Here is a 12,166-nt window from a genome sequence, read left to right on the forward strand (position 1 = left end):
GAATCTACCATTTCTATCCATTTCCTCTTCATTTTCATCTAAAACACCATCTCCAACATCATCAACACTTCCACGGCCAAACACCCATCCTCCATACTTACACTCACAGCCCATATCCATCACATCATCCTTATTACCTCATGACCCATCATTTTGATCTTTTTCTTCTTCATTTTCATCACTCACGGCTACTAGAAATTCCCCAACCATGGCCTAATTTCAAATCTCTCTCTACCCTTCTCCATACTCTGTCAACACCGAAAGAACCCCTTATCACCTCCAATCCCATTATCATCACCAACCCTGACTTCTAATACCAAAATCCCCCAAATACCTTTTTCCTGCAAAGAAAAGAGAATCAATCCAAGCACTCAGTCAATACACATAGCAGAATAGACCCATATGCGCACAACACACAAGAATCGTTCCCAATCCAGTAGACAAAATATCAGACAATACTGAACCAATCAATAATTGATAAAAAAGGATGGGAAGGAGGAATGATGCCGCGACGGCTTGCGGTGGTTGGCCTCACTGAGGGTGACGTCAAGGGGCGAGAATCTCTCTCTCGCACGCGGCAGTAGCGGAGAAGAGAAAGAGGGAGGTAGAGGAGCGAGGGCTTGGCGCGGCAACTGGTAGGATCTAAGGCAGCCATCAGCGCACTGGCGGTGGCCGGTCTTGGCGGAGGTGACGACGCACGTGTAGAAGAAGCAAACCCCTCCTTGGGTTGCCGTTTTCGAACGGAGAAGAGGAAGATAAGGTGGTGGCGACGCGGCCGGCAGTGGATCCGGTGGTGTTCGGTGTCGCCGGCGAGGCTATGGGATGAAGTGGGTGCTTGAGTGGTGGAGCGAGTATGTGAGGGAGAGACTTCGATCTTGGATGTTGAGTGCAAGTGATAAAATGAGAGGAAGGAAGAAGAACCCCTGATGAGTTCCTGAGTAAAGAAGCTTTGGGCCTAGGTCAAGAATTACGTAGCGCACCCCCACTGCCCACTTGCACCCCTGTTCCGTTTTGGGTTTCAGCCCATTCTGTTTCTACAAACAAAAATAAAAGAAGAATTGGGCCTGTGCACACTATTTCGGGATGCACCTCCAGTTTCACCCTTACACCCCTGACAGATGCAAAGTTGGAGAAAAAGGTTTTGGCCCAAACTAAAGAGCCTCAACTTTACGTCGCACCTCTGGTTTTTAATCTCTACACCCCTATTCTTGTTAGGCTGTTTCTCTTGCTTCATTTTTATGCTTTTGTTTCTTTATTTTTATTAGTATTTGTTTGGTTATTAGTTTTTACTGTATGTAACCCCTTTATATGATAACCCCACTCCTAGATCTTGTCTTTTATTTTTTATTTTGCTTTATTTGCTGCACTTTAAACACGAAAAAGACGATAACAAAAAATAATAATAAATAATAATAATAACAAAAAATACGTTTTGAAGGTTAAGCACACGTGTGACCGCTCGCGTCGTCCTTGTGCTAAAAAAAACCTTTTCTTCTTTCTTAAATAAAAAATTACAAAAAATATGTTTTAAAGGTTTAAGCACACGTGCGACCGCTCGCGTAGGCCTTGTGCTGAAAATCTTTTCCTTTTCTTTAACAAAAGTTAAAAATCAAATAAAAATATTTTGAAAAGGTTTAAGCACACGTGCGACCGCTCGCGTAGGCCTTGTGCTGAAAATCTTTTCCTTTTCTTTTACAAAAGTTAAAAATCAAATAAAAATATGTTTTAAAGGTTTAAGCACACGTGCGACCGCTCGCGTAGGCCTTGTGCTGAAAATCTTTTCCTTTTCTTTAACAAAAGTTAAAAATCAAATAAAAATATTTTGAAAAGGTTTAAGCACACGTGCGACCGCTCGCGTAGGCCTTGTGCTGAAAATCTTTTCCTTTTCTTTTACAAAAGTTAAAAATCAAATAAAAATATTTTGAAAAGGTTTAAGCACACGTGCAACCGCTCGCGTAGGCCTTGTGCTGAAAATCTTTTCCTTTTCTTTTACAAAAGTTAAAAATCAAATAAAAATATTTTGAAAAGGTTTAAGCACACGTGCAACCGCTCGCGTAGGCCTTGTGCTGAAAATCTTTTCCCTTTCTTTTACAAAAGTTAAAAATCAAATAAAAATATTTTGAAAAGGTTTAAGCACACGTGCAACCGCTCGCGTAGGCCTTGTGCTGAAAATCTTTTCCTTTTCTTTTACAAAAGTTAAAAATCAAATAAAAATATTTTGAAAAGGTTTAAGCACACGTGCAACCGCTCGCGTAGGCCTTGTGTTGAAAATCTTTTCCCTTTCTTTTACAAAAGTTAAAAATCAAATAAAAATATTTTGAAAAGGTTTAAGCACACGTGCGACCGCTCGCGTAGGCCTTGTGTTGAAAATCTTTTCCCTTTCTTTTACAAAAGTTAAAAATCAAATAAAAATATTTTGAAAAGGTTTAAGCACACGTGCGACCGCTCGCGTAGGCCTTGTGCTGAAAATCTTTTCCTTTTCTTTTACAAAAATTAAAAATCAAATAAAAATATTTTGAAAAGGTTTAAGCACACGTGCGACCGCTCGCGTAGGCCTTGTGCTGAAAATCTTTTCCTTTTCTTTTACAAAAGTTAAAAATCAAATAAAAATATTTTGAAAAGGTTTAAGCACACGTGCGACCGTTCGCGTAGGCCTTGTGCTAGAAAACCTTTTCCTTCTTTATTAAAAATACTAAAATATTCCCAAACTACAAGTAATCTCTCAGCTAGAACTACGTTACCCTTGATTCTTCACCAAAAATGGAGATACGTAGGAGCAAGGCCAGTCCTTGTCAGGTTCATTTTCCAAAAATACAAAATCATTTCCAAACAAATTTCTCAAACAGTTTCCAAAAGAACTACGTAACCCTGATTTCTCATTTTGAATGAGAATACGTAGGAGCAAGATCAATCATTGTCGGGCCCAAAAAAAACTAAAAAATATATTTTGTTTATTTAGAGTTTTATTTTAGGGACAGTTAAACATTTTGAAAACCACATCATATTCGCGTATTTAGTTAAAGGTACTGCCTTAGGGCAGGCGCTGTAGGGTGCTAACACCTTCCCTACGCGTAACCGACTCCCGAACCCAGAATCTGGTTTTCGCAGACCGTGTCTTATTATTTTATGGTTTTTCCGTAGTTTTCCATAATAAACTATGGTGGCGACTCCAAAATCTCTTTTCAAAACCCGTTTCTTTTTTGGATCGTCGTCCCGTCGCGATTCCGGTTGCGACACATTTACCATGGGAATGAAATCCATTCAAATTTTCTTTAATGGATCTGTAGGTACATCTTTGATCTAGGAGGAGATCAACAACCAAAGTTATGCTTCCTTAAATATCTTCTTGATCTGAGGATAAATCATTTCTCAAGAGGGAGGGTATGATTGAAAACATCCAAGGAGCTTGATAGAGATCCATCAAAAGGAGCTACAACTTAAGCTAGGGCTAGGAGAATGGAAGATGAAGAAGGGTTTCAAGGACTTCCACTCTTGTGGAAGATGGTGTTTTCAAGCTTGTTTTTGCTTTCTCTTGTTAAGCCTTGTAAATATGTACAAAAGTCTTTGTTTGGGCTTTGTATTTTGGCTAAGATATCTTATCATTTCTAGATTTGTTTTTACGTCAACAATTTTCGAAATTCAACTGCAACAACTCAGAGATCCAAAAGCTATGTGCTTATAGTTAATGGAAAGCTATTTGAGTCTAGCTTTCAACAAAAAAAAATGATCTCATTTGGAGCTCTATAGAGAAAGTTATGGTAAAACACTCAGCAAAGGTCAGAGCTAACATGATGATGTCTTGAACAAGTTTTGGGCTTTTTTCTTGAGTTAGGCTTGTGTACGACGTGATCCAACTTGTTTTTAGCCTTAAGATACTTGAAGAAAGACTCCCTTGCATGTGATTGGCCGAAAAAAAGGCAAAATGTGATTGAATGAAGGAAAGGTAAGATGTGATTAGATGAAAAAGAGGCAAGAGGCTCTCATTATCCCCCCTTGGAAAAATAAGCTTCTAGGTTATTTTCAAATGCATGTACTCTAGCTCTCTCCTTCAACTATAAAAGGAGAAGTACCCCTCTTATATTTTATTAGAACTTGAATAATATTAGTGAAACTTTGCCAAAATTGCAAGACTCAATTTTCTAAGTTATATTGGAGTTGTCTCTTTTCTAGACTTCTTCTACCTTTTCCTTCTAGGTTAACCTAACCTCCTTCTAGGATGCTTTATTTACCCATTCATCAAGCCATTCAATCTCCTTCTAGGATGCTTCACTTACCCACTCATCAAGCCATTCAACCTCCTATTCTTCATGCTTTTGTGCCTTCATCATCTTCATCAAGGGATCTTCATCAACTTGCTTGAAGGAACTTCCATTAATAGAGAGTTTGAATCTGCTACATCATGCTCCAACACAATGGAGGTTTAGCTCCTCATGAATAATGGAAGAAGTATATGAAAATAGGAGGAAAACATCTCCTAATCCTTTAAAGACATGTCTTTGAATTACAAGGATATATGTGAGAAGACTCGCTAGAGTCTCTCTCTAAAATAACTCTAAGAAAGCCTAAAAAGTGTTTGTATTTATAGACATTCGCAGCACGACTCAAGCGGTGGTTCATGACTCTAGTGTTGAGTTTTCCTTCTTTAGTGGATTTCCTCTATGGCTCAATCTATGAAGATCTAGGATAAAGTTGTTTGTAGTTGCTTAAAGTGAAGTACTCTCTCATGGCTCAAGCTCAAACTCATGGCTTGAGGAAACCTTCTTGAGTGGGTTTTATTTGTGGCTCAAGCCCTTAGGTGGGGCTACAATCGTGACAAATATCATAGATTTTATACACAATCCAAACAAGATAAATGCTAATTTAACAATGAAAATAACTAATCTCAAGCACTTATCAAATACCATCCTGGATTTGTTAGCTGAAAATTGAGTAGTCTGCGAAATTGCTGCTATGCAGTGAACGACTAGAAGATACAATGCTAAGTACTGCTGAAGGTCTTTAAGAAGGGTGAACAAGTATGACACATGGCCAGTAATGCCAAGAAGACTGAAGGAAAGTTCTCTGCCAATTGGGAAGGACAATACTAAATAGAAGATTTTGGCAAAGGTGCTTAAAGGCTGCAATACTTGTCAGGACAACCTATGTCCAACACCTACAATGTAGCACACCTGAAATTTTATTTCAAGTAAGCATTGCAACCTATAGCGTACTCGTTCCTTACTCGGTCTTTTTCCTTAAGGAGGGTTTTGGCCGAAAAGGTTTTGGCGAGGCACATAATTGTCAGAGCGGCTGCATCGGAATGGTTAGCGTGGGATAACAAGCCAAAAGGGGGGGGGAGGGGTGAATTGGTTTTAATAATAAAGTGTGCCTTTTTAAATTTCTTCTAAGTTTTACTTACTAAGCATATAATATAAATGAATAACAAGAGTAAGGTTGAGAGAAATTTGCACAGATGATTTTATCCTGGTTCGGATCTTACCAATCCTACGTCCAGTCGCTTATCTCAAACCAAGAGAAACACTTCACTAATCACAAAACGATTACAAATTACAATCACAAAGAAACAATTTGTAAAAGTTTAGAAACCACATCTCTTGATACCACAAGAGATGAACTTGCACCTCCTTTAAGTCTTCACAAAGGATGAATCACTTCCTCCGAATACTTCACGAAGGATGAATCTCTTCCAAACACTTCCTTAGTTGCACCAAGGATGAACCAGCTATTCCTATGTCATTGCAGTATCACTTCAACAGCTTCGCAGACAACAGTTTCCTTAGCTAAGCAAGAGTACACACAATTCTCAATGATTTCAGAGATCTAGAGCACAAGGGAAGAGTTGCTGTTGATGGAAAATGAGAGCCTATTTATAGCAAATACTCCTCTGTTCTTCGTTTCCAGCCATTTAACGCTTTTAATCGATTAATATCTTTGTTAATCGACTAAAACGAGTGCAACGACTAGTTTTAACGACTATAAACTCCAACGGTCACTTTTAATCGATTAATTTACATTTTAATCAATTAACTAATCGATTAAAGTAAGTTTTAATCGATTATTACGAAGCCAGCTAGAGTTTTTCAGCGGTTATAGATTTAATCGATTATTACTGGTCTTAATCGATTAAGACGGTACATTCTTGACTCCAAACATCAAATTTGAACTATGAAAGTACATGGAACCAAAAACTACTAAGAATCTAAGTCCTAACCACTTAATTACAATTATTACAAAAGCTTTATATAATAATACAAGTCTTCTTGAAACTTATACTTCCTGACTTGATTTGGACATCATCAAAACTTCTTCATCATTTTGCTAACAATAATCAATAAAACGAGAGGTTTCACCCATTGTTGAGACTTTGGCAAGTGTACCAAATCGTTTCAAGTAATAAAACCAGTAAGACCAGATATCGTTTCCCAAGAGACTCGTGTCACCACACAATCGTATAATTTCCAACTAACTTAGACTAAAGAATGCTTCATAATTTGGGTTTTATTGCAATTAAAGTAAACATGAAACATCAATGATAAAAGTGATCTTAGATACTCAAACAAATGAATACTTAAATGCTAGACTATGAAAATTGTTTTTAACATGATATTTGGAACGTACACTGTAGTCGTAATTTGAAATAAAAATGCAGCTGCAAGTTTTATGAGAAAAGCGTTTAGACATAAAGATGAACAACAATTGTATATGTATTTTTATACCGGTTTACTCCAATTGAGCTACGTCTAGTCTCCTCCGCAGAGAGTTTCACTATAATCTTTAATAAGATTACAACTGAGTATTCGCATAACTTCTGGTCTTCTCTGAGTCTTTAATTAGAGAATAAATTAAATACAAATAAAATGAATTAAATTAAATACATATTCCAGGTAATAAACTCAATCACATCACCTGTGCCACATCAGCATATCTTAATGTCATTTTTGTCTACGCAACAAAAATAATCCATTTTTTACACATTTTAAAAAATTAAAACCCAATTGAGATAACTTGAAACTTGAAGACCAAATTAACATTTCAGTACAAAACCAAAGGTTTTAACCTAAAAAAACCATTTCATGTCGACAAATTATTTATTTCTTTTTATTCAAATATAACTAATCATTCTGTAATATAATTAGATAGTTTAACTGAAGTTATGATTCTTAAAAAGAGTATTAAACCTTATTATTGTTTATTTGCTTGAAATTGTTTTTGCTAAGAAAAAAATAGAAAGGTGCGTTTGAAACTATATTTTTTTTTTCAAAACTCCCTGTATTTTTTCATCTTTGTCACATCTCATTTTTTTTTTGCGTTTTATAATATAGATTAATTTGGAATATTAAAAACAAAACTTATTTTATCATTATTTAAATTCATAAACTAAAATAATAACTTTGCCCCAAATAAAAATGTGTTCGTTCTTAATATTAATGTCAATAAAGTTAATTATCGGTATAGTTTATTTTTTGAGAATCTGACAAAATAATATCTCTAGATTTTAAAAACATGAAATAAATATTTAAAATTGAAATTCATTACTTATATTAATTATTTCTATGAACTCCATTAACTTTTTGATTTATACTCCGTTATTAACAGCACTATTGTAGTAATTTAGAATGAGTGTAGTTATATATATGAAAAATTAAATCTCTATAATTTTACTTTGAATATTTATCTGACATTTTTTAATTCCAAAAACTACTAACATAGTCTCACAATTTAAAGTATTAAAACAGAGATTTACTCCAAAGTTAATTTCACACGTTTATTTTTTAGAAAAAAAAAAGTCAATTAAAATTGACTATGACTATGAAACTTAACTGAACAGAACGAATGAGTGTAGCTTCCACAAACCCTAGTAGCAATATTCCATTCATACTTCTAGCAATGAAACCCTTGTTATTCTTTGAACATCAATCCCCGATATGAAGGGTGAAAATCCAGTTCACGTTGTTTTCACTAAACATGTTACTTTTTGCGCGCAACATCGGCGGCAAGGTCTCACTGCGAGTAAGCTCCTCCTATTCCTCATCCCTTCAAAACCCTTTTCCCCTTTTCTCCACTCCTTCATTCCCTTCCACCAAAAATTCAATTTTTGCTCGCCCTGTGATTTGGTTCACCAGCTTTCTGTGTGTTATGAGATGCCCATTTGTCTCTAAATCTTCATTTGATGACATTGCTTCTGAATCAATGCGTAGTTTCTTGCAACAGGACGGTCCCCACATGTTTGATTCGGCGCCGGCACCCATTTGGGTGTCTATGGTTTTGGAGAAGCTGAAAGGGGACCCAAAATCCGCCCTTAAGTTCTTCAAGGAGGCAGCGGCTCGAGCCGGGTTTCGCCATGCCGCGGAATCTTATTGCGTTTTGGCTCACATTTTGTTTTGTGGGAAATTTTATCTTGATGCCAGAAATGTAATTAGGGAATGGATTTTGTTGAGGAGGGAGTTTCCAGGGGTTGACTTCTTTGATGTGTTGTGGTCTACAAGGAATGTTTGTAGGCCTGGGTTTGGAGTGTTTGATACTTTGTTTAGTGTTTTAGTGGATTTAGGGATGCTTGACGAGGCTAGGCAATGCTTTTGGAAGATGAACAAGTTTAGGGTTCTGCCAAAAGTGAGGTCTTGTAATGAGCTTCTTCACAGGTTTGCAAAATCAGACAAAGGGAAACTGGCATTAAGTTTTTTCAAGGACATGGTTGCGGCTGGCCTCGAGCCTTCGGTTTTTACGTATAATACAGTTATAGGCTGTTTGGCCAGAGAAGGGGACTTGGAAATTGCTAGTAGTTTGTTTGAAGAAATGAAAGGTTTAGGTCTTATGCCGGACATTGTCACTTATAATTCTCTCATTGATGGTTATGGAAAGGTAGGGTTATTAACCAAAGCAGTTATTGTATTAGAGGAAATGAAAGATGCAGGATGTGAACCAGATGTGATAACATACAATTCTCTTATTAATTGTTTTTGTAGATTTGAAAGAATTCCTCAAGCATTTAACTATCTGCATGAGATGAAGCAGAGACAATTGCAGCCAAATGTTGTGACTTATAGTTCACTAATTGATGCATTTTGCAAGGCAGGCATGATACTGGAAGCAAATAAATTTTTTGTTGACATGATACGGGTGGGTCTTCGACCCAATGAGTTTACATATACCTCTCTGATTGATGCAAATTGTAAAATAGGCGATCTCAGTGAAGCGTTTAAATTGGCAAATGAGATGCAGCAGACTGGGGTTAACTTAAATATTGTCACCTACTCTGCATTACTTGATGGTCTTTGTGAAGATGGAAGAATGAGAGAAGCAGAAGAATTATTTGGGGCATTGTTGAAAGCTGGACGGACTCTTAATCAGCAGATTTATACTTCCCTTTTTCATGGATATATCAAGGCCGCTATGATGGATAAGGCCATGAATATCTTAGAGGAAATGAACAAGAAAAACCTCAAACCAGATTTGTTGTTGTATGGAGCTAAAATATGGGGCCTTTGCAAACAAAATAATATACAACATTCTGAGGCTGTAATTCTAGAAATGATGGATTGTGGTCTGACAGCTAATAGTTATATATATACAACCCTTATGGATGCATATTTTAAGGTTGGGAAAACCACAGAGGCTGTTAATCTATTCAAGAAGATGCTAGAATTAGGTATGAAGACTACAGTGGTAACATATGGTGTACTAATCGATGGTTTATGCAAAAAAGGTTTAGTTCAACAGGCTCTTAGTTACTTTGAGCAAATGACTCCAACGGGTTTGCAACCTAACATCATGATTTATACATCTCTGATTGATGGTCTCTGTAAAAGTGATTGTGTTGAAGAAGCCAAGGAGTTGTTCAATGAAATGCTGGATAAGGGAATCAGTCCAGATAAATTAGTTTTCACTTGTTTGATTGATGCGAACATGAAGCATGGAAATCCCAAAGAAGCTTTGAATTTGCGAAATAAAATGGTTGAAACAGGTATGGTGCTAGACCTGCATGCTTATACTTCACTTATTTGGGGTTTTTCTCGTTATGGTCAACTACAACAGGCAAAGTCCTTCCTAGATGAGATGCTCAGCAAAGGCATTATTCCTGATCAGGTTCTCTGTATTTATCTATTGAGAAAGTATCGTGAACTAGGAGACATCAATGAAGCTCTGACACTTCATGATGATATGATGAGGAGGGGCCTAATTTCCGGGACTATTGACATAACAGTTCCTTCTGTACACAGTTGAGGGATATCATGTTATAAGCACGTGGTTTACTATCTAGATTCCTTCGTTTTATACGAGTGTTCAATGGCATCATTGAAATGAATTTGATGTATTATTATATAAAGGCAACTGGGTGTTCTGGTTGATTCAATCTCATTCTCAAGACAGTGGATTGTCTATGATGTAAATCCTGAGGTTTTGGGACTCGCACATCAATAATCATGTTCTCATGTAATAATCAAGACAACCATAACGTGATGTTTTCCTTGTATGAAACCAATTGGCAAACATAATAACTAGTAAGTTCATAATTACAGCTACTGGACACTTTTCTTCTATATACTTGGATTTATTTCCATATCAAGTTACATAGTTGATGCAAGTTTTCTTAGAGTCTTATTCCTTTTGATACAGTGCATTCCTTCAACATTGCACAAGCTTAGTGCTTCCTAATCAGGCACTGATTTTCGGAGAGCAGCAAACCTTTAAGTGGCGGATGTAGAAAAGTTCAGCGATAGGGGGATGCCCTTTTCACCACTTAGATATGCAAGGTGTGTGATACTTTCTTTGCATCTTATTAATTTAATATTTACACATGCAACCATAGTCGTGATATTGGTCCCTGTACGGAAGCTTCTCTGTTTCATGAGAAAATGTATTTACTCTTAAAATCTTCCATTACACAGTTCATACAGTTCTAAAGTGATTTTTATATTGGTACTACTTCTTAGTTTAATCTAACAAATCAGTTTATTTACTCGGAGATTATAATAGCTTTTCGTTGCTAATAAATAGGAAACTCTAAGATAGTTTTCTCCCACATATATTTCTACATATTTAAAGCTAACAGAAAACAGGCTGATTGTCAGCAGTATATTATTATCAGGTTGTTCACTTGTTTGGAAGCTGAGTCGTGATATGCAACTGATACGGTCTCCTTTCTTAAGCATTGTGCAAGCTGCTTCTAGATGACATGGATCCGAAATATCTAGAGCTATAAACTTGTGAATCTTCAATGGCTGGACGTATGTATGTATTCAGGTTTCTCTTCTCTCCCCAACCTTGTAGCTAACGATGACAGATACAGTCTAAATATCAGGTGTATATTTGCATTTATTTATTTTTTATTTTTTTGGCATTGAAAGCTTTGGGCATAGAAGAGGTTGTCTCATTTCAAAGTTACTAGACTCAAGGATGTTTTACTGTTGTACCGACAAATAACTTGCTAATAAACGAGAATAGACCACCATTTTGGTTCCCGAAAGTATATGGTGTTTGTCACTCTAAGAAAATTCCAAATAAGTTCTTGAATTTTTCAGTCCTTTGACGACTTACATCTCAGGTCCTAAATTTAACTATTTATTGTTGTTTCGGTTACATAACATGTTAAAATTATTACTGAAGTCACATTTATTTTTGAACTTTAGACCAATGTAATTTACGGATAGCACTTTTAAGGACTTTCTTACTTGCTGATAAAGACAAAGGACTTTCTACCGTATAAGACTAACATGATAGCATTGTAGACTTTCTGAGATTGAAATGATCATTTATTCAATAAGAAGCACAGAGAATGAACAACTAAATGGAACAACGTGCCAAAACAATACAACTACGTTATTGGGGTATGTCAAGCAGTATTTCCACACCTATAATGCTTGTGAGTATCTTTTATGACTATACTATCGTGAATCTCACGCCCATATTCAGTGTATGTGGTGGATACATAATCCTATAGTGAACAGGGGAATAGTGCACTTTTGAGTTAAATATGTTTTTTCATTTCTAAACTATTTTAAAATAGTGTTGTGAGCATAAGGAAACTCAATGTATACAAACCCAAAGATTTCTGTCTATAAAGCTCTCATATGATGTGAGAGATGAAATCCAAAGAAGGAATGGACCAGAGGACATTAATGTAAGATGTGGAATCCAAAGAGAAGAAAATGGACGAGACCAAAATAAA

At 36.2% G+C, this 12,166-nt stretch overlaps 1 protein-coding gene across 6 annotated transcripts; it reads left to right on the forward strand.

The window, feature by feature from the left end:
• The first annotated feature begins 7,833 nt into the window (after positions 1-7,833).
• LOC108319118 (putative pentatricopeptide repeat-containing protein At2g02150) lies at positions 7,834-11,464 on the forward strand. 6 transcript variants are annotated; one of them, XM_052867291.1, is made up of 4 exons: positions 7,834-8,010; positions 8,212-10,499; positions 10,615-10,751; positions 11,087-11,464. In XM_052867291.1, the coding sequence occupies exons 1-2, from the start codon at positions 7,966-7,968 to the stop codon at positions 10,219-10,221; spliced, it is 2,055 nt and encodes a 684-aa protein (XP_052723251.1). In that variant the 5' UTR covers positions 7,834-7,965; the 3' UTR covers positions 10,222-10,499; positions 10,615-10,751; positions 11,087-11,464. The 6 variants fall into 6 exon arrangements, with proteins under 6 accessions (XP_052723251.1, XP_017405633.1, XP_017405634.1 ...); XM_052867295.1 differs by having other exon boundaries at positions 7,859-8,010; positions 8,199-10,499; XM_017550144.1 differs by having other exon boundaries at positions 7,834-10,499; positions 11,058-11,464.
• Positions 11,465-12,166: the final 702 nt, after the last annotated feature.

This window comes from Vigna angularis, chromosome 1 (genome assembly GCF_016808095.1).
Source record: "Vigna angularis cultivar LongXiaoDou No.4 chromosome 1, ASM1680809v1, whole genome shotgun sequence".
NCBI classification, from domain to species: Eukaryota; Viridiplantae; Streptophyta; class Magnoliopsida; order Fabales; family Fabaceae; genus Vigna; species Vigna angularis.